The sequence below is a fragment of the Heptranchias perlo genome, chromosome 1 (assembly GCF_035084215.1).
Source record: "Heptranchias perlo isolate sHepPer1 chromosome 1, sHepPer1.hap1, whole genome shotgun sequence".
Taxonomy (NCBI): domain Eukaryota; kingdom Metazoa; phylum Chordata; class Chondrichthyes; order Hexanchiformes; family Hexanchidae; genus Heptranchias; species Heptranchias perlo.
This window is the reverse complement of record NC_090325.1, coordinates 8,984,297-9,009,600: the sequence shown is the minus strand read 5'-3', so window position 1 is coordinate 9,009,600 and position 25,304 is coordinate 8,984,297. Positions and strand designations below refer to the sequence as shown.

Genomic DNA, 25,304 nt, shown 5'->3' with positions numbered 1-25,304 from the left:
ACACCAATGCTACAAGAGCAGGGCAGAGATTGGGTATCCTGTGACAAGTGGTTCATTTTCTGACTCAAAACCTTTCCACCATTTACAAGGCTGAAGTCAGGCTAAACTCACCACAACAACTCAAGAAGCTCAATGCTATCCTGGATAGAGCATTTATCTTGATTGGCAGTTGTGCCACTGGACTCAGTATCCATTCCCTCCACCACCAGTACACCGTGGCTGCAGTATTTATGATCTATAGGATGCACCGCAGTAGCTCAACTAAGCTACTTCGACAGCCCTTTCCTCTCCTGCAACCTCAACCACCAAGTAGGACAAGAGCAGCAATGCCGTGGAAACATCATCACCTCCTAGTTCCCCTCCAAGTCACACGCCATCCTGACTTGGACATATATCGCCATTCCTTCATCATCGCCAGGTCAGTATCCTAGAATTCCTTACCTAACACCGTCATGGGAGCACCTTCACCACACGGATTACTGCAGTTGAAGGGGAAGGTCCCATCACCACCTCAAGGCAACCAAGAATTGGCAATAACTGCAGCTTTGTCAGCATTTCCCACGTCCCGCGAACCAACAGTGATAAATATAAAAAAAGACTCTTTCCTCTGGTTGGCGAGTCAGTGAGGAAAGGGGTTGGGAATAACTTGGAGCATTTTGGAGGGGTTTTTTTTATTCGTTTGCCAGAGAGAGTGGTTTGAGTCAAGTATCATTGCATCTTTTAAGTGGAAAATTGGATAAATATTTGAAGCCGAGGAAGATACAGTGCTATGGCCCCCTCATGTGGTGTCAATTTCCGTGGTTCTATGTGGGCATTGCAATCAGACGTAATTCTGGCATCTTCTATAGTCAAAAACCCTGCCAGCATTCAAATGACCAGTGACGTGCTATTTCTGCGAAAGCGGAGAAATAGAAAAATTGAAGAAAAGAACGTGAAGATTCCTGATCTGAATGTGTGAGAGTTCGCGTTTTAATTGGGCTTCCTTTTCCAACCCACCATCTCATTTCTATTTGTAGCACACAATGTGTTTTCTCTCCTCCTCCAGCAGGGTCAGCTTGGCTCAGTTTGTAGCCAACGCGCCTCTGAGTCAGAAGCACTTACCGAGTAAGTACATACCCCACTGCAGAACTTGGAAGTACATATTCTAGGCTGGTGCTCCAACGCTGTACTGAGGGAGTGCTGCATTTCTGGAGGTGTCCTCCTTGGGACGACACTTCCAACTGAGGGCCTATGGGTGCTATTTGAAGAAGGGCAGTGGGTTTTCCCAGTGTCCTGGCCAACAATCTTACATCAAGCAACAACAACTTGCATTTATATAGTGCCTTTAACATAGTACAACGTTCCAAGGCGCTTCACAGGAGTGATTATCAAACAAAATTTGACACCGAGCCAAATTGGGGGATATTAGGACAGGTTGGTCACAAAAGTAGATTTTAAGGAGCGTCTTAAAGGAGGAGAGAGAGGTAGAGAGGCGGAGAGGTTTACGGAGGGAATTCCAGAGCTTGGGGCTTAAGCAGCTGCCAGTGGTGGAGTGAAGAAAATCGGGGAACACCACCAAAACAGATTAACTGGTCATTTATCTCATTGCTGCTTGTGGGATCTTGTTATGTGCAACACTGGCCAACATAACCACAGCCACCACAGTTGAATAAAGCAATTCATTGATTGTGAAATGTTTTAAGATGTTTCTGAGAGGAATGAAAAGGTGGCATATAGAAGCAAATTTGTCTTTCTCCTGGGCAGTACCATGAAAGGATGAACCAAGGAATGGATTGTGCTCCATACAGCAAAGTTCTAAGCCTGGAGATCAGACTGTCTGGAAGAGTGCAAGTGATTGCAGCTCACTAAACCTGATGGCCCACTGGGCCTGATTTATTCAGGGAGAACTGTGTTATTCACCTGTTTGAGTAGCAGCCAGGGATGTAATTATAAGTGAATTTTCCTGCCTGAGGCATCTAAACAAGGTAAAGGCGCAAGGAATTAATGACAGATTAGCCAGCTGTGTTAAAAATGGGCTTGGTCATAGAAATCAGAAGGATATGATAAGTGTGTTAGCCTTTATACCGGGGAGCAGTGACGAGTGAAAGTTCACAGGCATCTCTTTGGGGATCCTTAGCTCTTTACACTGTCTCCTAAATGATATGAAAATGAGGGCACAAGGCCCATTTAATCAGATTTGTTCATGAGCTCAGCCAGGTTCACTGTGCCGAGTTGGTTGATCTCCACAACCACAGCATAAGTGACACTTCACTTGGTCTTAGTGCCCTTGAAATAGGGAAGATGAAAAAAAAAAATCAGCCAAGGTTCCTGGAGTGAATCCTGATCACCGTCCAGTGACTTTGGAAGGGCGAGGAATGAGGAGAGGTTCAGGCTTCAGTGTGATGTCTTCCTATGTTGAATGTTATCCAGATTTGCATGTGAAGAATGGTCCCTTGAACAAGGTACCAGAGGGCTGTCTGTGCCCTTAGAACCAGTCTTAAACCAGTCCCTACCAGACTTGCTTGCTTCCTTCCTTTCCAGCCTTGGCTCAACTGAAATGCAAAACCAATCAATAGTTTCCTCACTTTTCATCTTGCATTCTTCACAGTTTATTTCTCTGCTTTCCTGTTGTACCTCTAATCCCATGTAGTTGCATGCACCTCTTCTGAATCCACGGATTAGTACCGGATTTATCCAAAGTTAACATGGGTACTAGGATTTCAGCAAAGCATAACGATGGGCATGTGAAAGTTTTGTGCCTTGTCCACTTTAACTATGGAAAAAAACAAGTATTAAAAAATGTGCCCAAGGTAGTATATTGTAGGTATTGTCCTTCTAAGCCTGGGCTATGTGGAGAGGGGATTAACACAAGGGTAAATTGCTGGTATTTGCAGGTCCATCACTGGGGATGATGGGATGATTTGAGTTAACTAACGGCACCGCACAAGAAGCATATTGCGTCTGTTAAACCATATTGGTACCCGTGTGATTTTCCGATAGCAATTTGGCAACATAGCCCTAACAGCACTACCAATGGTTTAAGTTGCACTCAAGAATTCGTTGCATCCTGCTAAAATTCAAGTAACATTTTTAAATCAGTTAAACATTTTTTTAAAAAGAACAGTATTGACTGCTGTTTCTGGGATGTTGCCAGTGCATTTGCTGAATTAACTCCAAAAGAAATGAACTATGTGGAAATGCTTTGAGACGTTTCAACATCAGATGATGTATAAATACAAGTACCTTTACCTTTAATTTATGTGCCAATTTTTTTCAACTAACATTCTACCTTGCCCAGCAATCGGCAGCTTTCAAATAAAAGGAGTGGGGTTTTTTTTCTCAGTGCCGGGAATGGGAACCTGCTGTCCTCAAAGTAGCAGAATGTCTCACTGTACACACGCTGTCCTGTCATTATCCAAAAGTACACACCCGTAATCAGCAAACATCTGCTTCCGACTGCAAATCACAAGCGCTGTCTCTGTCTGCAGTTCCGTCCGTGAAAACCTGTTCTTTGCAGGTTCATCCTATTCTGCCTCCTTCCCCCATCCCTCCCTGCCAAGTTCCTACTCAAAGCATGATTCCATACCACATTTGAAGAACACCTGAATTTATAGAAAATAGATATTTTGAAATGGAAAACCTGTAGTGTTGCAGCGGTGTTTGTAGTTAGAGAAACAGCTGATCATTACTATGCGATGCAGATGGAAACCCTTCTGATTTTTTTGTTTTTACTGCCTGTGGGTATTTTTGTTTTCTCATTGTGCAGAAACCATTGACCAAAACTTTTCAGTCTATTTCTCTGCCTCTTATCACCAAGCTTACACTTATAACCATTGTTGCACTTCAGAGTCATTCGATGTGTGATTGAGATGTTTCTGAGAGATGTGATAAGGTGCTATATAAACGGATCACTTCCTTTCAGCTTGTAGTGGTGGGGCCCTAAACTCTTCATTTGTTCACCCTCCATGTATAATGGGGAAGGGGTGAGGGTTGGGGCACGTATCCCTTGAACAGATAATGCATCTTGATGAGGGCATAGAATCGTAGAAAGGTTACAGCACGGAAGGAGGCCATTTGGCCCATCGAGTCTGTGCTGGCTCTATTCAAGAGCAATCCAGCTAGTTTCACTTCCCTGCCCTATCCCCGTAGCCCTGTAGATTTTTTCCTTCCAAGTACTTATCCAGTTCCCTTATGAAGGCCATGATTGAATCTGCCTCCACCCCCTCTGGCAGTGCATTCCAGATCCTAACCACTCGCTGTGTAAAAAAGTTTTTCCTCATGTCACCTTTGGTTCTTTTGCCAATCACTTTTAAATTTATGCCCTCTGGTTCTTGACCCTTCTGCCAATGGGAACAGTTTCTCTCGATCTACACTGTCTAGACCGTTCATGATGTTGGATACCTCTATCAAATCTCCTCTCAACCTTCTCTGTTCCAAGGAGAACAACCCCAGCTTCTCCAGTCTATCCGCGTAATTAAAGTCCCTCATCTCTGGAATCATTCTAGTAAATCTTTTCTGCACCCTCTCTAAGGCCTTCACATCTTTCCTAAAGTGTGGTGCCCAGAACTGAACCCAGTGCTCCAGTTGTGGCCGAACCAGTGTTTTATAAAGGCCTGTTGGAACATAAGAACAGGAGTAGGCCATTCAGCCCCTCGAGTCTGTTAATTACATTCAGTTAGATCATGGCTGATCTGTAGCCAGATAAAGGTATTAAGGGATATGGAGCCAAGGTAGGTAAATGGAGTTAGGATATAGATCAGCCATGATCTCATTGAATGGCGAAACAGGCACAAGGGGCTGAATGGCCTGCTTCTGTTCCTATGTCCTATGTTCCTGTATCTCAACTCCATTTACCTGCCCTGGCTTCGTAATTCCTAATACTTTTGCCCAACAAAAATTTATCAATCTCAGTTTTGAAGTTTTCAATTGACTCCCAGCCTCGACAGCTTTTTGGGGGAGAGATTCCAGATTTCCACTACCCTTTGTGTGAAGAAGTGCTTCCTGACGTCATTCCTGAACGGCCTTGCTCTAATTTTAAGGTTATGCGCTTTTGTTCTGGTCTCCCTCGCAGCTGCTCTCCACTGTAATGGTCTCATTTTAAGCCATACCCTAGTACTTTTTCTCCTCTCATCATCAGTGATATTTTCTATTCTCTTCCCAGGAAAAACTTCTTATTTCTTTTTTCTTTTTATGGAAAGCTCTGTAGAGTTTTTATAAATCTTCCTTAATCTTAATTTGGAAGGCACTAACAATCTAACCCAAATTGAAATGACCATTTTGGACTCTCTGCTTTGGTTGGTTGAGAATCTGTCCCTCTCACTGAGGCCTACCCTTGCTTCCATCGTCAGTTTCTATGGTTGAGACCTGCTCCCAAATTCAGCAAAAGGTCTCATTGTGAATGGTTTCTCGCAAATCTCCATACAAAGTGGCCTTGAGTTTTGGTTACTTTTTGTTATCGGGAACTGTGCCTGTTGAGAGGTCTATGGAGAAGGTGGTGAAGTGTTCTGGAGTACGTGGAACCTTCTCACTCACCCACCAGGACTCTGATTTATATCATAGTTGTGAAATGCCAGAGCAGAGAAAATTATTAAAGCCTTGAAACCCTCCTGTGCTCCCACACACTCTTTGCTGAAGGTTCTGACCTTGGGTTAGGTTACAGTTCCATAGGCGACAGCTACCTTGTAGTACCTTGCCCAAGTGGCATTCTTCATGTGTCAGAGGGAGTAAACTCAATGTCCACACGCACAGTTTCCAACAAAGGTTACTGGAAAGTAATCTGCAGTGGGAATTCGTGTGATTTTTTTTTACTCTCTCTTAGACTGGTCTCTACATCCCTGGTTAAGATCCCAACCACCGAAAATTGAAATCTGCACTGAACATCAACTTCAATACGTCACTTGGTACATATTGAGGTTTCAATCCTGATTGATGTTGATTGTGAAGTGGTGTTTGTGGGGGGACAGGTTCAGCAGGAGGCAACTTTGGTCAGCAAAGCTTTCAGCTGGCAGGTCCTATAGATGCAGAGAAGGACCTGCTTTATAGGAATTCAAATCACCTTGCATCACCTCAGTTATGTAAGATCTTGCAGGGCTTGTATGAATTGCTAAGTTATCCCTCTTCAGGCAACAATAGACAACCCTACAGTTATTTGTCCCTCCCTATCTCTATACCCTCCTCCAGCTCTACAAACCTCCGCGATCTCTGCGCTCCTCCAATTCTGGCCTCTTGCGCATCCACGATTTTTATCGCCCTACCATTGGCGGCCATACCTTCAGCTGCCTAGGCCCTAAGCTCTGGAATTCCCTCCCTAAATCTCTGCACTTCTCCACCTCTCCTCCTTTAAGATGCTCCATAAAACCTATCTCTTAAGCTTTTGGTCACCTGTCCTAATATCTCCTTGTGTGGCTTGATGTCAAATTTTGTTTGATTACGCTCCTGTGAAGCATTAAAGGTGCTATATAAATGCAAGTTGTTGTTGTTGTTGTATAGATAGTAACACTTGCACAGACAATTCATGTGGTATGCCCAAGGCACCCATGGACCTCATGGCTGCATAATTTCATATTGAGATTTCAGAGCCTTCTGATATTTAACAGTGGGATTATCTTACCAGGGGCAAGTTCTCTCATTCAGCTTCAAATTTACACCCACAATGTGCATAAACTGCATTTCTGTTATAGTGGTCATTGTCAGACTGTGCTCAGACCGCTGAGATCTGAGTTAGTGCATGATCTTTAGAGTGGTTATGGGAATAGCCTGCCTACCATTGAGCAGTTTCAGGATTGTGCAGCTCCAATGCACAAGATGGTGTTGAGCATTGACCCTAAGTACAGATCCTGGAGTTGTTGGTTGCGGTTATTTTTGTGATAGTGGATGCAAAATTCTTTGATACTGTGCAATTAACCCTTATGCATCGGTGCTTGTGGCGCGCTTTGTTATCCAAGACTGCTGAGATAGGGAATACAGGAGAAACCTCTTTACCCAGGGAGTCGTTCGAATGTGGAACTTGCTACCACAAGGAGTGATTGAGGCGACTAGCATAGATGCAATTAATGGGAAGCTGGATAAGCAAATGAGGGAGAAAGAAATAGAAGAATATGCTGATAGGATTAGATGAAGTAAGATGGAAGGAGGCTCGTGTTGCCCAGTTGGGCCGAATGGCCTGTTTCTGTGCTGTACATTCTATGCAATGTAATCCTATGTAAAATGGTGTTTTGAAGGGATAGACGTAGAGCGAATCATGGTTGCATTCTGTCGCAAATGGTGTCGGGCACTTCCTTGACAGGGTGTTCACTTTCAGGGAACGCAGACCTGAGGAGTGTGGATACAAGAAGAGACCTCCCAGCACATAATGGCTCTGATTACTGGCGACTCAGTAAGCTCTGCTGTTCAAGAAACAAATTACAACAAGTCAATGAGAATCCGGACGGACTACATCACAATAATGAGATTCATAAACAAGGTGGAACCTAATCTTACGCTCTGCAATTCAGTGTCAAAAGGATGTGGCATCGAGATCAACAGAATCTCACGGTCTTGTCTGCTTCACACTTAGCTGAGGTGCATAGTGTTACATCAGACATCCTCTGCAGGGATAAAGTCAAACCTCATGAATGACTAATCAAATCTCTTTTGACAAATGAGGTTACCCAGAAATAGATCTGAGTCTACCCATTCAGAACAAAAGAATTCAATGCCAGACAGTCAGAGTTTAAAGGATGAAACAGTCGGTGCCTTATCAGCTCTTCCGGACGTCACTTCACAGCCAATGAATTATTTTTTGTGACGTAGGCAAATGACGTCAGCGAGGTGCACACAGCAAGAGCCCACAAACAGTGATGAGATGAATGACGAGATATTCTGGGTTTTTTTTGTTGGTGTTGGCTGAGGGAGGGCTGTTGGCCAGGTCATCAGGAGAACTCCCTTCACACACCCTCAGTACTGCACTGGAGTGTCAGCCTAGATTATGTGCTCAAATTGGATTGAGGCCTAAACCCACAACCTTCTGATTCAAGAGGAGGGGGACATGTTAGATGGTCCCAGAGTACAAAGGGGCTCAGGCTTAGAAAATACTGAGGAGAAAATAGATTGGAATTACAAGAATGGACTGAGAAAGGGATGAAGAAAGGCTTGAATTTATAGAGCACCTTATAATGTCTTAAAGTGAATTTCCTCAAAGGTGGCAGCAAGATCCCAAAACAGCATTGAGATGAGTACTCAGTTAATCTGTCTATAGTGATGTTGGGTCAGAGAGGAATGTTGGCGAAGACACTAGGAGAATACTACGCTCTTCTTAAAGGCCTTTTATATTGGTCTTTGAAGTCAGAATCTGGGATCAAACTTCTCATCATTTATGCTGTTTAATTTCTAGGCCAATGATAGATTTGTTTACCCAGTTTAGGAAATGCCAAGTATTAGGAATTTTTAAAAATATGATGTTTTTGGGATATGGGTGACACTGGCAAACCCACATTTAATGCTCATCCCTAGTTGCCCAACACTGAGTGACATGCTGGGCCATTCAGAGGACATTGAGTCTATCATATAGTATGCAACTAGAGTCACATGTAGGTGAGACCAGGTATAGTGCTCCCTAAAATACATTAGTGAACAACAGTCTGGTAGTTTTTAATGAACACTTTTTCTGATGCCAGCGCACAAATGTAGCACAGTTGGCTGGGGACCACAAAATCCAACAAGGCAACACAACTCACCTTTAAGGTGGAAGTTGTGGTGATGGATGAATAGTTGACTATTTGTTCACAAAGGCACAGCAGAGACATGAGCAGCACCACTACCATTAATGCTGACGAGTTGGTGGTTGCATCAAAAGGAGGGTGGTCTTGTTTGAAGCTGAAGACCACCCTCCAATAGAAGCACCCAGACAACTCTGGTTCCTGGCAGAAAATAAGGAAGAAGTTTGGTATCAGGAACAAGGTGAAGGCAAATGTACCCCTCATTTTTCTTGTGGGGCCCATCAACCAGGGTACAAACCCAAGACAGAACTCCCACATCCTCTGGGAGGTACCATTTGAAGTATTCTGCGCAACCATTGCCCCTTTTTCTCACACACTTTTATTGTGCCAAAGCTGTATGACGCACTTGTCTTGAAGGTGAAGGTAGTAGCGAGGAACAGCAAACAGATCCTGTTGAGGATTTCTTTGGGGCCAGCAGTCATGGATGCAGAGATCACTGTCCAGGAGCCATCTACCCAGGGTTGTTTCTTATAGGAATTTCTTGTATTGCCCCATAATGAAGGCTACTTCCTGGATAAAGGCCACTAATAAGTGATTGAGTGCAAACAAACCTCTTTTGTTTATGTACACGATAGGGTTGATATTAAGAGCTCTGATGCCCAAGTGAGTATCTTGCATTTGTGGGAACTCTGTCACCCATTGAAAGCTGTGATCCTTTCCAGGTGATGCCTCCTTTCTGCAGGAAATGTAATGAAGGCATTGCTTCTTGCAGATGTGGTGTTTATCACTTGCTTGACACATGTGCACTGAAGATGGCCTGACGTAGCACTCACTCTGGAGTGGCTTGAAAGATACAAGGTTAAATTCAAGAGATTTAGAACAAAGAGCAGGAGAAACCTCTTCACACAGGGAGTTGTGAGACTCTGGATTTCACTTCCAGGTTTAGAGGTTGAGGCAGAAACTATATCAACATTCAGGATAAGATCGGATCGATTGGTGAAGGAAAAGGGGATGAAGGGATATGAGAGCATGGAGATTAATGTGATTAGGACTATTTGTTCGCATGGAGGGTTAACGGCAATACAGACTGGTTAGGCCGAATGGCCTGTTTCCGTGTTGTAATTTTTATGAAAGGATCCAGTAGCATAAAAACTTCATGCTGTGGTAACCCTCATTTCTACTGGAAGAGTCATACCCGATCCTGATGGTGATTGCAGGGCATTATGCAGTGGATGGTGCAATTCTGACAGCCTGCCTTGTGAAATGAGGGTGGAGGAAAAAAAAAGCTTCATCTGACATGTCAAGGTACATGTGGAGGGGTTTATAAACGCAGGTCCTAGGGAGGTGTTGGGTAAGGCCAAAATGCCTTGGGTGTCTCTGTTGTTTGCCCCTCATATCGTCACTAACAAATCCAATAAGGAATTCAGGAGAAAACTCTTTATTCAGCGAGTGGTGAGAATGTGGAACTTGCTACCACATGGAGTGGTTAAGGCTAATAGTATCGATGCATTTAAGGGGAAGCTAGAAAAGTACATGGGGGTGAAAGGAATAGAAGGATATGGTGGTAGGGTTAGATGAAGATGGGTGGGAGGGGGCTCGTATGGAGCATAAACGTCCGCACAGACATGTTGGGCTGAGTGCCCTGTTTTTGTGCTTTAAATTCTATGTAATTCCTCTACCTTAGCTCAATTATGCAGCCCATTTGGAAGCTCTAAAGGAATCCCCGTCCTCCCTTCCTTGATGCATTGTAATTGGCATGAGCAGCCAAGAATAATGAAACGATGTATAGGCAAAATAACACAAAACTAGAGGACTAGCCAGTAAAACCGACTGATGCACAGGATAAATCGAATAAATTTGTAAATTGGGTCTGACCTTGGAAAGGTTGACCTGTCAATCCACACATACAGGTGAGCGATGCCATTGCTGGACTTTATGGACCCGTCCCTGCCCCGCAAGTCGGGTTAGGTCCCAGATGGATGAGCAATGCAACTATGCGCTGGCTGCACATGCACACTATTTCTGCGAATGCGACTTCCGTCTTGTGCACGCACAGTTGCCCCACTGTGCCAAATTCAGCCCGTGCCAATTTGGCAGATTAAGCACCAATGGGACCCAACTCAATTACAGAGCCATTTCAAACACAAGCAGTTCCATGAAGGCCGTGCACTCATATTCTATTTGGGCGCAGTATCTGCCATCTCTTTTTGCTGGCCTTGGCATATTCCCAATTATTTATTTATATGCCCCTTTTTTTTATTGCAGTTAAAGCAGATTAGCAGAGAAGTTATCATGTTTTTACAACACATGCAAGTTTGTGTTATAGTTTTAAATCCCTTGTTAAGTGACCTACTTTGTTTTTTTGCTGAAGAGAAAAATTTCATGGCAAGCAGAGGTTATTGGCTGAACAAGAATCAACTGTATTGAATTACTACTTACATGGGCTTACATCACAGTATTTAGTCTTTTACCACATGAAATGAATTCCAGCCTTTAGCATCATGTAATTAAGTTTGGCATGATTATGCGAGACAAATTGCGGAATAATGCTTCTTTTAGTTCCTTAACCACAGTGTTCAGATGTCTCTTACCTTAATAACTATGTGGTAATCAGAGCGTGACTGCCTGGTTAGTCTTGCTACAGGGGGGGGCAGAAGGTTGCCTTTCAGAGCCGTTGTAATAGTATGTGGAGTTTCAGAAACTGTGGCCAGGCCCGCAAACAATCACAATATATAATAGACAGTTTAGCGGTGCAAATTTTCTACAGCCCAATTTTAAAGTGCACTATTTATTGTACCAAAGCAAATTAAAAGATAGCAAGCATTTTCTTCTTAATTTCTTTTTTCTCTTTTGCCCCCCAACCACCAAAAAAAAATTACTGTGAGTACTTCATATGTGGAAATACTCTGAGGTTCTGCTTAATTATGGTTTGTAATCAACAAAGAAAAAGAAAGAACTTGGATTTATATAGCGCCATTCACGACCTCAGGACGTCCCAAAACACTTTACAGCCAATGAAGTACCTTTTTGAACTGTAGTCACTGTTGTAAAGTAGGAAACATGGCAATTTGCATACAAGGTCCCACAAACAGCAATGTGATAATGACCAGATAATCTGTTTTAGTGATGTTTAGACACATATGAAAAAACCCTACAAAGCTGCATAGATTATCAAATGAATTTGGAATGAAGCTGATGATTTTCAGTGTTTAAACTGGGTAAAATAAGTGAGCCATAATGCCTTATTTTTACTATTCTTCCCCCCCCACCCCCCCACCCCACCTTGCCCAAACAGCGAGCAGGCTATTTCCTGTGGGTGCCACTGTTGTGTTTGGATACCACTGGCTGTTCAGGAATGGAAGTGGGAAATTCATTGCCGCACTCAAGCAACTCAAATGTGTCTAAAGGACATTGACCTCGGATGGATTAACTCATCTTTCTTTTCTTTCCTACTTAGCCTCTCTCTCTCTCTCTCTCTCATATTTTTCTCCTCACTGCCTGGGATTTTTGTTAGCTCACAGTAAGTGGAATTCAGCAGTCAGTATAAGCTCATGTCTTTACTACTTCGTAACATAGGACAGTAGTAGTACCAGTTTGTTAGTTGAGCTTAAACTGCAGCCAAGTACATTTTTGGTAAAACGGCTGCACCAAAGGCACACTGCCAAGAGTTAAGTAGAGGAAATGAGGCATCAGAGAGAGAAACGTGTTGGTTTTAGAAAACGTGTACTCGTTTTGCCTTGTACGTGACAAAGTTAGACGGTAATTTGCCCCCATGTAAATTGGCAAGTTCAACCCTGCCGTAAGCACCATCTCTTGTGAGCCTGACCTAAATTTGAATGTTGCGTTTCGTTATTAGGCAGCACAGCTATGAGTTGACAAAACCAAGGCTGACTGGAGTGTTATGAGTTGTTGAAATTCTGAACCTGTAACCACCACGCACCCCCCCCCCCCCCCCCGCCCTTCGCTAAACTTGAAATGACAATGGGGTTACGTTCCTTTGGCCATTCTGCTGGACTCCCACTGTAACTCCAGCAGGAATCAAGCAGAATGGTTCGGTGAAAGGCCAGGATCCAGACACACCAGATCCCCATCTTGGTTCAGAATTCCCACTCAGCCTTGTAAGGAGTGAAACCTCTGCCTACCCTTTTCAAGGTCATTTATGGGGAAGGGCAGGGACTCCCTATACTAGGGGAGTTCCTGTTTCCCTGGGCCCTAAGGGACCCGACTTAACCCTGGAGGCTGGTATATCTAGTAAGTACTGGCCTCCAGAAGAGCAAAAGTGGGCCCCACCATGAGAAGCAACAGGAGCCCAGGGCAGGGAATCGGCCTGGAACCTCGAAGATTAGTTAAAAAGTTTTTTTTAAATCTTGATGGATTATAACAGGTGGTTGGGGTGGGAGAGGGCCTGAACATCACCACCTCCCCCACCCCCCCCCCCCCACCCCAGCAAGCCAGATTGTGGCCAGGCACCAGAGTTTCCAGCATTATAGGGCTAACGTGTGCTTAAACTGTGCCCATAGTGGGGCAGGTGCCTTCTGACGCCATGCAGGTGAGCTGCCTTCCCACTTACCCCACAAACTCTGGGCAGAGTCAGTGCTGGAGGACGCCAGTAGGCATGGTCCAGGCATAACACCCGGCATTGTGACCTCAAGGAAGATTACTCTGCCTTCCACAAGTCTTCTGCCACGTGAAGGAATTCCGAAGAAACAAAGGCAGGAAACGTTGCAAAGAGCTTGAACCCTTGTGGAAAAGCAAAAACAATTTCTGTTGATAATGTAGCGGTCCACGTCACAGTTCTTTGAAGGCTCGAAATCTACCGTTCTGGCCGTAAGCCAGCTTCCAAGGGATTTGAATGTGGTTTCTGTATCCTATAATAACATTGTCTTTGATCTGACTGATGTAAGAAGACATTGATGTGATGCATTCATTTACAACTGGAATTTATTTTTTTTTGTTGTTAATTCTCAAGGCTCTCCATTACTTTACTTTTTTTTAAAAAAAGGGACGGCGTCATTAATTTACTCATTCAGGTGAGTGATGACCATATTAGGGAATGGAATGCTTTTTGTCTCCTTGCATCCAGTGTCGAGAGTTTTTGTTGGGTCAGGTATAACACAGACCAAAATGAATTGCAGACCTGCTTCTAAACTCTTAAAGTAATGTGTTTTTTTTTTTAAATTATTATTGAGAAACCTAGATGAAGGGCTAAGGGCAGTGGTGCAGGGCACCATTGAGGTTGAAAAGAGCAGCGGAGAATATTTAAGGATTATTGATGCTAAGATTGAGTTTTAAAATGCTGTAGATTTTAGGAGGAAGGGAAACCTGAGGGAGATGAGTTCCAAAGTTTTGAGATGCTAAAACGGATCGAGTTAGAATAGAAGGAATTTTGATTCTTGATTTCAACTCAATGAAGATATAGGGAGAGGAACAGCATGTAGGTTATTGCTTTTGGATTGAAAGAGGAGGAAAAGGGACAGAGGAGGTATGACTGTAGTAGAATTGATAAAATGGAGAGAGAATTTGGCCACAGAAGGGCCACTTCTAATGTACCTTTAAAACATCTCCACATTCTACATCCCTCTGCAACTCTCCAAGCAAGATCAGCAAACAAGTAGGATATCGTGAAGACCATTTCACCATGTGGATTCATGTCTGTTTGCATAGAATTACATAGAATCTATAGCACAGAAACAGGCCATTAGGGCCCAACTGGTCTCTGCCGGTCTCATGCTCCACACGAGCCTCCTCCCACCCAACTTCATCGAATCCTATCAACATATCCTTCTTTAGAATGTATTTGTGCTGGCCAGCTTGATGTAACTCAGGGCCCTTAATGGCACTCAGTGGGATGAGAATCAGAAAAATGTAAGAATTTATTTTAGGAATACTAAAAATGCCATGAGGCCCAACAAGCCTCCCTCCCTTTGATAGATAGCCCAATTCACCCATCTTCTCACTATATCCCTCAATCTCTTCTCTCAAGAACTGCATCTGAACTCTTGAACCATTTATACTATCTATTTCAGTAGGCTTTCCTGGTAATTTATTAGACAAGTCTTATTACTTTTTGGGTGAAAAGTTCCACTTCACTTCTCTTCTTACTGTCAACTTTCTATGGCCTGGTATTTGAACTCTTCATCACAGCGAACAGACTCCTTGGATCAGCTATTTCCCAGCTTTATCTATACCCTTCTTAATCTTGAAAACTTCAGTTGGGTCACCTTGAAGTCTTTCATCTTTGGAGAAAAGGCAATCCCTCAATTTTCATCACTGCCTCTCCTAAAGTGGGCACCACACTTTAGGAAGGACGTGAAGGCCTTAGAGAGGGTGCAGAAAAGATTTACTAGAATGGTTCCAGGGATGAGGGACTTCAGTTACACGGATAGACCGGAAAAGCTGGGGTTGTTCTCCTTAGAGATGAGAGGGTTGTCCTATGAGGAAAGAGTGAGTAGAATGGGCCTAGACTGTCTGGCATTTAGAAGAATGAGAGGTGATCTCATTGAAACATATAAGATTCTAAGAGGGCTTGACAGGATAGATGCTGAGAGGATGTTACCCCTGGCTGGAGCATCTAGAACTAGGGGACATAGTCTCAGGATAAGGGGTCGGACATTTAGGACTGAGATGAGGAGGAATTTCTTCAGTCAGAGGGTCGTGAGTATTTGGAATTCTCTACTCCAGAGTGCTGTGGATGCTCAGTAATTGAGTATAGTATATTCAAGACTTAGATCGATAGACTTTTGGACTCTAAAGGAATCAAGGGATATGGGGATCGGATGGGAAAGTGGAGTTGAGGTCGAAAATCAGCCATGATCTTATTGAATGGCAGAGCAGGCTCGAGGAGCCATATTGTCTACTCATGCTCCTATTTCTAATGTTCTTATGTAGAGCAGAGAAGGTTAAGAGGAGATTTGATAGCAGTGTTCAGTATCATGAAGGGTTTAGATAAAGAGAAACTGTTCCCATTGGCGGAAGGGTCGAGAACCAGAGGACACAGACTTAAAGTGATTGGCAAAAGAACCAAAGACGACATGAGGAAAATCTTTTTTATGCAGCAAATAGTTATGATCTGGAATGCACTGACTGAAAGGGTGGTGGAAGCAGATTCAATTGTGGCTTTCAAAAAGGAATTGGATAAATACTTGAAGGGAAAAAATTTGCAGGGCTACGGGGAAAGGGATTGGCTAAGGGATAGGAGGCAGATAGAACGGATGTTTTTCTGACTGGAGAGAAGTATGCAGTGGGGTCTCCCAGGGGCTGGTATTAGGACCATTGCTTTTCTTATATATAAATGACCTGGATTTGGGTATAGGAAGTACAATTTTCAAGTTTGCAGATGGTACAAAACTTGGCAACCTAGTAAATGGTGAGGAGGATAGTAGCATGTTTCAGGAGGACATAGACTGGTGAAATGGGCAGACCCATGGCTGATGCAATTTAAGTGTGAAGTGATGCACATTGGGAGGAACAACATGGAGAGATATTATAATGTAAAGGTACAATTCCGAGGGGGGTGCAAGAGCAGGGGGACCTGGGGGTGCATATTCATAAATCTTTGAAGGTGGCAGGGCAAGTTGATAAGGCATTAAGAAAGTGTATGAGATACTTGGCTTTGTAAATAGGGGCATTGAATACAAAAACAGGAAGTCATGCTAAACCTTTACAAATCACTGGTTAGGCCTTAGCTGGAGTATTGTGTACAATTATGGGCACCAGACTTTAGGAAGGATGTCAAGGCCTTGAAGAGGGTACAGAGGAGGTTTACCAGGATGATACCAGGGATGAGGAGTTACGTGGAGAGATTGGAGAAGCTGGGATTGTTCTCCTTAGAGCAGAGAGGTTAAGGGGAGACCTAATAGAGGTATTCAAAAATTATGAGAGGTTTAGATAGAGCAAATAGGGTCTGGCAAGTGGGTCAGTAACCAGAAGTCATAGATTTAAAACAACTAGAGAAGAAATAAGGAGAATTTTTTTCACACAGAGTTGTTAAGATCTGGAACACATTACCTGAAAGGGTGGTGGAAGCAGATTCCATAGGAACTTTCAAAAGGAAATTGGACATGTACTTGAAGAGGACTAATTTGCAGGGTTATGGGAAAAAAATTGGAGTTTGGGACTAAATTGGACAGCTCTTCCAAAGAGCCAGCACAGACATGACGAGCCGAATGGCCTCCTTCTGTGCTGTAAGATTCTATGATTCTATGCTTTATTCATTAACTTATTCAGTTATGTGAAGAGACTAGAGATGCTGGGATTGTTCTTCTTAGAGTAAAGAAGGTTAAGGGGAGATTTAATAGAAGAGTTCAAAATTATGATAGGTTTTGATAGAGTAAATAAAGAGAAACTGGTTCCAGTGGCAGGTGGGTCAGTAACCAGAGGACATTTCAGCCAGTCGGGTTACAAATGTGACATTTTCAGGGCTGATGGATTTGCTTGGTGCATATAAAATATGATAGTTCTTTTGTACTATGGTTCAGAGGGAAAAAGCCTTTCCAGCGATGTGCAGTTGCTCATTTAAGTACTGTGGGAAGAAAACCAATCCCATTTATCTCTTCCTTTGGCAGACTCCAGAAAGAAACAGAAAGCAAGAAGACAAGTCAAAACTACCGAAAGCCCCGAAGACTGCGCCCACTGTAGATGATATTAAAACCAAACTGAAGACCATGATTGAAAAGGTAACCAGTTGTTTTATTCAGAAGTGTTTTTGTTTAATTTTTTTTATTTTGATGAAACCCATTTCATTCACGATGGTGAGGCAGATTTATATTTCCTCTTATTGCAAAACCTGGGTGAACAGCCAAGGCCCACAGTGCAGGACACAACCAAGGGTGAAAAGTGTAGGCGAAAGAATGAGATAAATCAAGAAGTAGTAATTATGTGATACTAAGCTTGGACTTTAAATGCCTAGAAATAGGAGAAGGAAGAGAATAAAAGAAAGAACTTGCAATTATGTAGCCCCTTTCACAACCTCAGGACATCCCAAAGCACTTTACAGCCAATAACGTACTTTTGAAGTGTAATCACTGTTGTAACATAGGAAATGCAGCAGCCAATTTACGCACAACAAGGTCCCACAAACAGTAATATGATAATGACCAGATAACCTGTTGTAGTAATGTTGGTTGAGGGATAAATATTGGCCAGGAAATAGTGCCATGAGCTCTTTCACATCCATCTGAGAGACTCGGTTTAACAACTCATCCAAAAGACGGCACCTCTGACAGTGCAGCACTCCCTCAGCACTGCATTGACGTGCGAACCTAGCATTATGTACTGAAGTCTCTAGAGTGGGGCTTGAACCCACAGCTTTGTGATTCAGATGAGAGTTTGAGGTTCTGGGAAATAATGAATTGGAGTAGGAAATGCTGGGTGATGATATCAATGTAGCCAGGGTGTAAGAAGGAGAAAGAATATGCTGGATGCTATAACATGAACTTAGGAGGAATAAGGGAAAAGTTCATAGGAGCACTAGCTATAGTCAGGTATTGGTGTTAAAAAAAACAACTGGTATGTCAACTGGAGGTGAGAGAAGAATTGCCAATCAGAAACCATGTTATTCAGAAGTGAGAAGTGCTAGAAGAGTTACCCAAGTATTGGAGAAGTGTTCAGTTCTTGGAAATAAATTGATGAGAGGAAATCACAAGCTTGCTTTGTTTTGGGAGGTAGTGACTGATTTAAATTGAGATTGGATGCATTTATTCTTTGGAATCTGAGTATTGTTTCCGGTAGTCAAAAGGCCACAATTTTGCTCGGGCAGTGGTTCATAGAATAAAATCATAGAAATTTACGTCACAGAAGGAGGCCATTCGGCCCATCGTGTCTGTGCCGGCCGAAAAAGAGCTATCCAGTCTAATCCCACTTTCCAGCTCTTGGTCCGTAGCCCTATAGGTTACGGGACTTCATGTGCACACCTTTTAAATGTGATGAGGGTTTCTGCCTCTACCACCCTTCCAGGCAGTGAGTTCCAGACCCCCACAACCCTCTAGGTGAATAATTTTTTCCCCAGCTCCCCTCTTATCCTTTTACCAATTACTTTAAATCAGTAATTCAGCAGCCTATGGTTAGTCCCTTCAGTAACTCAGCAGTCTTTAGTTAGACACTCACTCAGCAGCATGTAGTTAATCCATTAGTCACTCGGCAGCTTTTAGTTAGTTGCTCAGTCACACAGAAACCTGTAGTTAGGCCCGTCAGTCATCCTACAGCCTGTAGTTAGTCCCTCAGTCACTCAACAGCCTGTAGTTGGTCCCTTTGTTACTCAGATGCCTGTAATCAGTCCCTCAGTCACTTTGCAGCCTTTAGTTAGACGCCCAGTCACTCAGCAGCCTGTAGTTAGGTCCCTGTCACTCAGCAGTCTGTAGTTACTCCCTCAGTCATTCAGCAGTCTTTAGCTAGGTTCATCAGTCGCTTAGCAGCCTGTAGTTAGTCCTTTCAGTAACTCAACGGCCAGTAGTTAGTCCCCTGTTCATCCCTAGTTAACCCCAGTGACTACACTGAGTTTTCTAAAAGGAAATTAGACTGATGGTAGTAGAACATTGCATGATTTAGATAGGTTAATAGATGAATAATAGTCACATGGCATCCTGAAACAGGACTTGGATTGCAGTGAACTGAATTGATAGAATGACCTTTTATTGCACTTGTGTTCTAGTTTTTGTTATTTCGATAAACCACCAAGGTTTGAAAGACTAGAAGAGAAGACAGAGTAAATCAGGAAGTATTGTATAGGTGACACATGGCTTGGGTTTAAAAAGCCTGTGGATTGAAGGAAGATGGGAAGACCAAAAGGAGATAAGGAATACCGCAGTTTTGAGGTGGTTGGAAACAATAGGAGTGAATTTCCTCTGAGCTTTTCCTATTCCATTTGAATATACGAAATGATAGGCAGGAAAAGACAAGCTGGTCCATCAAGCCTGCGGCACACTGATGATGGCCGGGGCATCATGACTAGACACTTACTACACACCTTTCTTTCTTTCTATCTTTCTCTCTCTCTCTTTCTCTTCCATTCTCTCTCTTTCTCTCTCTTTTTTCCTTTCTTTCTTATGTTTCAGGTGATTTTTTTTTTTCTAATTTAGTACAGATCTCATGATGCCAGTCAGTAAAATGTAAAAAGTTAAACCTTGTGTTTTCAGCGACACTGAACTGGAGTATTCTTGCTTCCCAGGGACAGCACTTACCGAAGACTGAACAGAAGTTTCAAAACTTTATAAAAAGCTCATTCCGATTTGAAGAGCTAAAAGTGAGTACCTGAAGTATTCAAAAAAAGTCCCAGATCTTAACCACTGACTGCAGTGAGTTAGCTAGTCATGGTAGGAGAGCTGCAGTGAATCTAAGCAACCTTGATTAGGGAAGGGAAAAATCAGTCAATGTTGATGCTCCTTAATGCATATGTAAACATGAAAACAGAAAAGTACTGGATTGCGTATCTCCTCCCCCCATATCCAGACAGCCTAATAATGCTCACTGTCGAGGCTAACACACAACGAATGGCCACATGAGTGATGTGCCAGAAGTTTGCTGGCGTCCTTTCAACTGTAAGCAGTCAGTTCCTTTAGAGGGGAGAAAATTAGACTTATCACTGGTCAGAACTCTACAGTTAAATAGCTCGAGGTGCTGACAGAGTTCTTTCCGTCCTATCACTGACATACACATAGCGTTCATCTTGTCTTCCTGTCCCAGGTACTGACCCATAGAGCTCCCCCTGTCCCATCACTGGGCACTGACCCATGGAGTTCCTCCTGTCCCATCACTGACAGGTACTGACCCATGGAGTTCCTCCTGTCCCATCACTGTGTACTGACCCATAGAGTTCCTCCTGTCCCATCACTGACAGGTACTGACCCATGGAGTTCCTCCTGTCCCATCACTGTGTACTGACCCATAGAGTTCCTCCTGTCCCATCACTGTGTACTGACCCATGGAGTTCCTCCTGTCCCATCACTGTGTACTGACCCATAGAGTTCCTCCTGTCCCATCACTGTGTACTGACCCATAGAGATCCTCCTGTCCCATCAATGACCCATAGGGGTAAATTTTAACCTCCAAGAACGGATCGGTTGCTGGCAGGTGGGCAGTGAAAACACTACATTTTCTGGGCGGGACCGCATCCTGGCTCCAAAGGGCCTAAGTTTGACCGAGACGCGTTTGGATGGGCGCACGCTTGCTTCTGACTCCCAGATGTCCCGCTATCACTTATGCCGGCTGGCCGAATTTAAAGGGCCAATTTAGGCATTTCAACCACTTATGACGATTAACTTCTTGTGTATTGAGTTACACAAACCATTTTAACTTCTCCTGAACTTGTCTCCCGTGGCCTCTGAAACACGCCATGGAAACGGAGGCCAGTTGCCGCTGTCCCTCATTTGGACCTTTAAACCAGTGATTGACACGTGGATAAAAGGTGAGTTTTCGCAGCAGGGCAATCAATTCCCACAGACAAACCTTTGGCTGGGAGTTCTTTGTGCTTAGACTGAGATTTCTTTGTTCACACACAGAATTCTTGTGTTCAGACATTTCACCTACATTTTGGACCCCCTAAAACTGACACCTTCAGGATGGGGGTGCGCAATGAATCTATTCAACAGTACAGGAAATCACAATCCACGGCAAGCACGGCATGCAGTTCTGGGAGTTTCAGGTGCACAAGACAGAGGTGCGCCACAAGGACCTGCAGAAGAGTAGAGAGGGGACCAACGGGAGTGGCCAAGGTCGCAGGAGGCACTACCTGTGTGAAAGGGTCTACAGGTAGAGGCTGAGCTTCCTGGACCTCTCCGAGGAGCAGTGCCTATGCAGGCTCAGATTAAGTCGCCAGGTGGTCGGAGACATCTGCACGCTCCTTCATGCAGAGCTGTGCCTGGTGGCCACTCATTGCCTGTCACACTCAAAGTAACCACTGCCCTCAATTTCTTCGCCACCGATGACATTTCCAGGGTCTTTCAGTCGTCTCCACATAAGTGCATAGGACAGGTCACAGATGGCTTGTTTGCCAGGGCATCCGACTACGTCAACTTCCCCTGCAACGACATCAGCCAGACTGAGAGGGCAGTGGGTTTCCCATGGATGCAGGATGCAATTGATTACACACACGTAGCAATCCAAGGACCTCCACATGAGCCAGCATTGTTCATCAACCAAAAGGGCGATAACTCCGTTAATGCGCCACTGGTTTGCGACCACCGGAAGACATTTCTGCTTCATCAATGACCCTCCCTCCATCATAAGGTCAGAAATGGGGATGTTCACTGACGATCACACAGTGTTCAGTTCCATTCGTAACCCCTCAGATAACGAAGCAGTCCGTGCCCGCATGCAGCAAGATCTGGACAACATCCAGGCTTGGGCTGATAAGTGGCAAGTAACATTTGTGCCAGGCAATGACCATCTCCAACAAGAGAGAGTCTAACCACATCCCCTTGACATTCAACGGCATTACCATCGCCAAATCCCCCACCATCAACATCCTGGGGGTCACCATTGACCAGAAACTTAACTGGACCAGCCATATAAATACTGTGGCTACAAGAGCAGGTCAGAGGCTGGGTATTCTGCGGCGAGTGACTCACCTCCTGACTCCCCAAAGCCTTTCCACCATCTACAAGGCACAAGTCAGGAGTGTGATGGAATACTCTCCACTTGCCTGGATGAGTGCAGCTCCAACAACACTCAAGAAGCTCGATACCATCCAGGACAAAGCAGCCCGCTTGATTGGCACCCCATCCATCACCCTAAACATTCACTCCCTTCACCACTGGTGCATGGTGGCTGCAGCGTGTACCATCCACAGGATGCACTGCAGCAACTCGCCAAGGCTTCTTCGACAGCACCTCCCAAACCCGTGACCTCTATCACCTAGAAGGACAAGGGCAGCAGGCACATGGGCACCTGCGCGTTCCCCTCCAAGTCTCACACCATCCTGACTTGGAAATATATCGCCGTTCCTTCGTCGTCGCTGGGTCAAAATCCTGGAACTCCCTACCTAATAGCACTGTGGGAGAACCTTTGCCGCACGGACTGCAACGGTCCAAGGCGGCGGCTCACCACCACCTTCTCAAGGGCAATTAGGGATGGGCAATATTCTTGCCAACGATGCCCACATCCCATGAACGAATAAATAAAAAAGGTGTGCGCCAACTTCCCTGGCAGCTGCCATGATTTCTTCATTTTGCGTGAGTCCAACATCCCGGCCCTCTTCTATGCACGAGACAGATTTAAAGGTTGGCTCCTTGGAGACAAGGACCCCCTGCAGACGTGGCTCATGACACCTCTGAGAAACCCCACCAACGAGGCACAGCAGCGGTACAATGACAGTCACATCACCACCAGGTCTGTCGTTGAACAAGCCATAGGAATGCTGAAGATGCACTTCAGGTGCCTGGATTGATCTGGGGGTGCCCTTCAGTACTCACCGGCGAGGGTGTGCAGAATAATCGTCATGTGTTGCATCCTGCACAACATCACTCAGTAGAGAGGGTTACAGGTGGAGGAGTTCCAATGCGCTCATCTAGCATTCGCATCTGCCAGCAACTTTGAAGAAGATGAGGACGAGGAAAATGATGGGCAACTCATCACCAGAGGAACAACGCATGTGGCTGCTTGTGGTGCCAGGGAGTCACTCATATCTAACAGGCTCTCACAATGAGACCTGCAAACTGAAGATAGTGAACTACTCAGACCGCCTGGAACAACCACCACCACCAGCCCTCCCCCCTCCCCAGCTTGCACAAAACAGTCCTTCAATTACGCGTACACCCATTGTAAATCTGCCCCAATGGGTGGCATCAAGTCTTAGCGTTCATGATGAAGCACATGAAGGGGAGCTTTCACAAAAGGGACTCAAGAATGAACAAGACGTGGCAGTGGTGGTGACAATTATAATATTTAATGTGCACTTAACAAAAAACAAATGTAAATAAAAAACATGACATTGCGTCAGACGCCCTTGTGCATACCCTTGGTGATTACAAAAGCTTAGACTTCCTCTTCCAAGCGCTTCTACATGGTACATCCACTGTGGCGTCAGCAGAGGTATTGGCAGCTTGCTCAGGTCCCTGCCCTGACTGCTGAGATGTTCTTGGCCTATGACCTCTGGGCTTGGGAGCCCATGAGGGCCCCTCCAAAGACTGCTGTACCTGTGCAGGGGCAGGCTCAGCCATCTGGAGAGGAGGCAGCATTGCGGGTACTGGTTGAGGGGGGGCAATGGGTGAGACGTGGGAGCGCCTCATGTCGATGTCCCCTTTTGCCATCATCCCTCTCCTGGACCAGGGCCACATCATTCCTACCACTCTGCTGGACAGCAGATTGGAACAGATCTGTGAAGCGTTCTAAGGCCATGGCTAAAGTATCTGTCTGTCTGTTTAAGGCAGCAGACATGTTGGCATCCAGAGTCCGAACTGCCGTTGTCATGGCCTGAATGGACTCGTTTGAGAGCAGTGCTTGAAGCTCAACGGAGGTTGCCATTCTCTCAATCGCAGACATTCCCATACTTACCTGTGCCACCAATCCACTAATGCTGGAGTTGGACTCCTCCATCCTCTCCGCTATTGTGGAGAGTGTGCGTGGCACGTTTTCCAGTACCTCGCAAATGTGTTGCTGTCCCTTGATCACTCTTATTCTCAACGATGCCCCCAGGGTTCAGCATCTGTGTCCAACCGAGCAGAGCTTGGAGAGGAGTGCGTCCCCCTCGCATGGACTCTCCACAGCTCCTCTGCCACCACTGCCTACTTGTGTACAGTTGTGAGTGGTGAATCATCAGGTGACAGCCCAACTATCTGCCTAACAGGACCCACCAAAGTGCGAGTATCTGTGCTGGTGCATGGCTGGATATGATGTGACAGTGCGCACTCAGAGGAATGGAGCTCCTCTGAGGAATCGCCTTTTTCCATGGCACATGCCTCCTCATCAATCCTTGAAGGTCCAGAAAGAGAACATAAAGCATTATTAACAATCATCACAGAAGTTAGTTTGCAATGAGCATACTGAGGTGTGCAACAGGTCAATCATTGATAACATCAATTTATCATGTGTGTGAAGGATGTTAAAGTTCTGTCACCAGCCGTTTGTGGGTTGCCAGTCTCGCCATCTCCGATGGCCAGGCATTCAACCGTGCGGCTGAGCTCCAAGGCCGCCTCCTCCTCCCCCCACTTCGTTAGGGCCACTATTTGTGGTGACCTACTCCTCTCCCATGTATTTTGCAGTATCATCTATTAAAAGGAGATAAAGAACAGACATATGAGTGAGTGAAGTTGACGTGGTCACCTGATGGATCCATTGCTTTGGGTGAGGCTGCCAATGAAACAGATTTATCAGTTGTACTGTATGCCTCTATTTATAAAGCCCAGGATCCCGTAGCTTTTTTAACAGCTTTCTCAACCTGCCCTGCCACCTTCAACGATTTGTACACGTATACCCCCAGATCTCTCTGTTCCTGCACCCCTTTTAGAGTTGTACCCTCTAGTTTATATTGCCTTTCCTCATTCTTCCTACCGAAATGTATCACTTCGCATTTTTCTGCATTAAGTTTCATCTGCCACATGTCCGTCCATTCCACCAGCCTGTCTATATCCTCTTGAAGTCTATCACTATCCTCCTCACCGTTTACTGCCCTTCCAAGTTTTGTGTCATTTGCAAATT

The 25,304-nt window shown here is 44.6% G+C and overlaps 1 protein-coding gene across 1 annotated transcript in view; it reads left to right on the top strand.

The window, feature by feature from the left end:
• The window catches only part of npm1b (nucleophosmin 1b), a 98,475-nt gene that overhangs the window by 66,887 nt on the left and 6,284 nt on the right, over positions 1-25,304 (top strand). The window contains exons 8-9 of the mRNA XM_067980158.1: positions 17,240-17,350; positions 19,840-19,914. Coding sequence (XP_067836259.1) covers positions 17,240-17,350; positions 19,840-19,914 — 186 coding nt within the window. The remainder of the gene's footprint in view (positions 1-17,239; positions 17,351-19,839; positions 19,915-25,304) is intronic.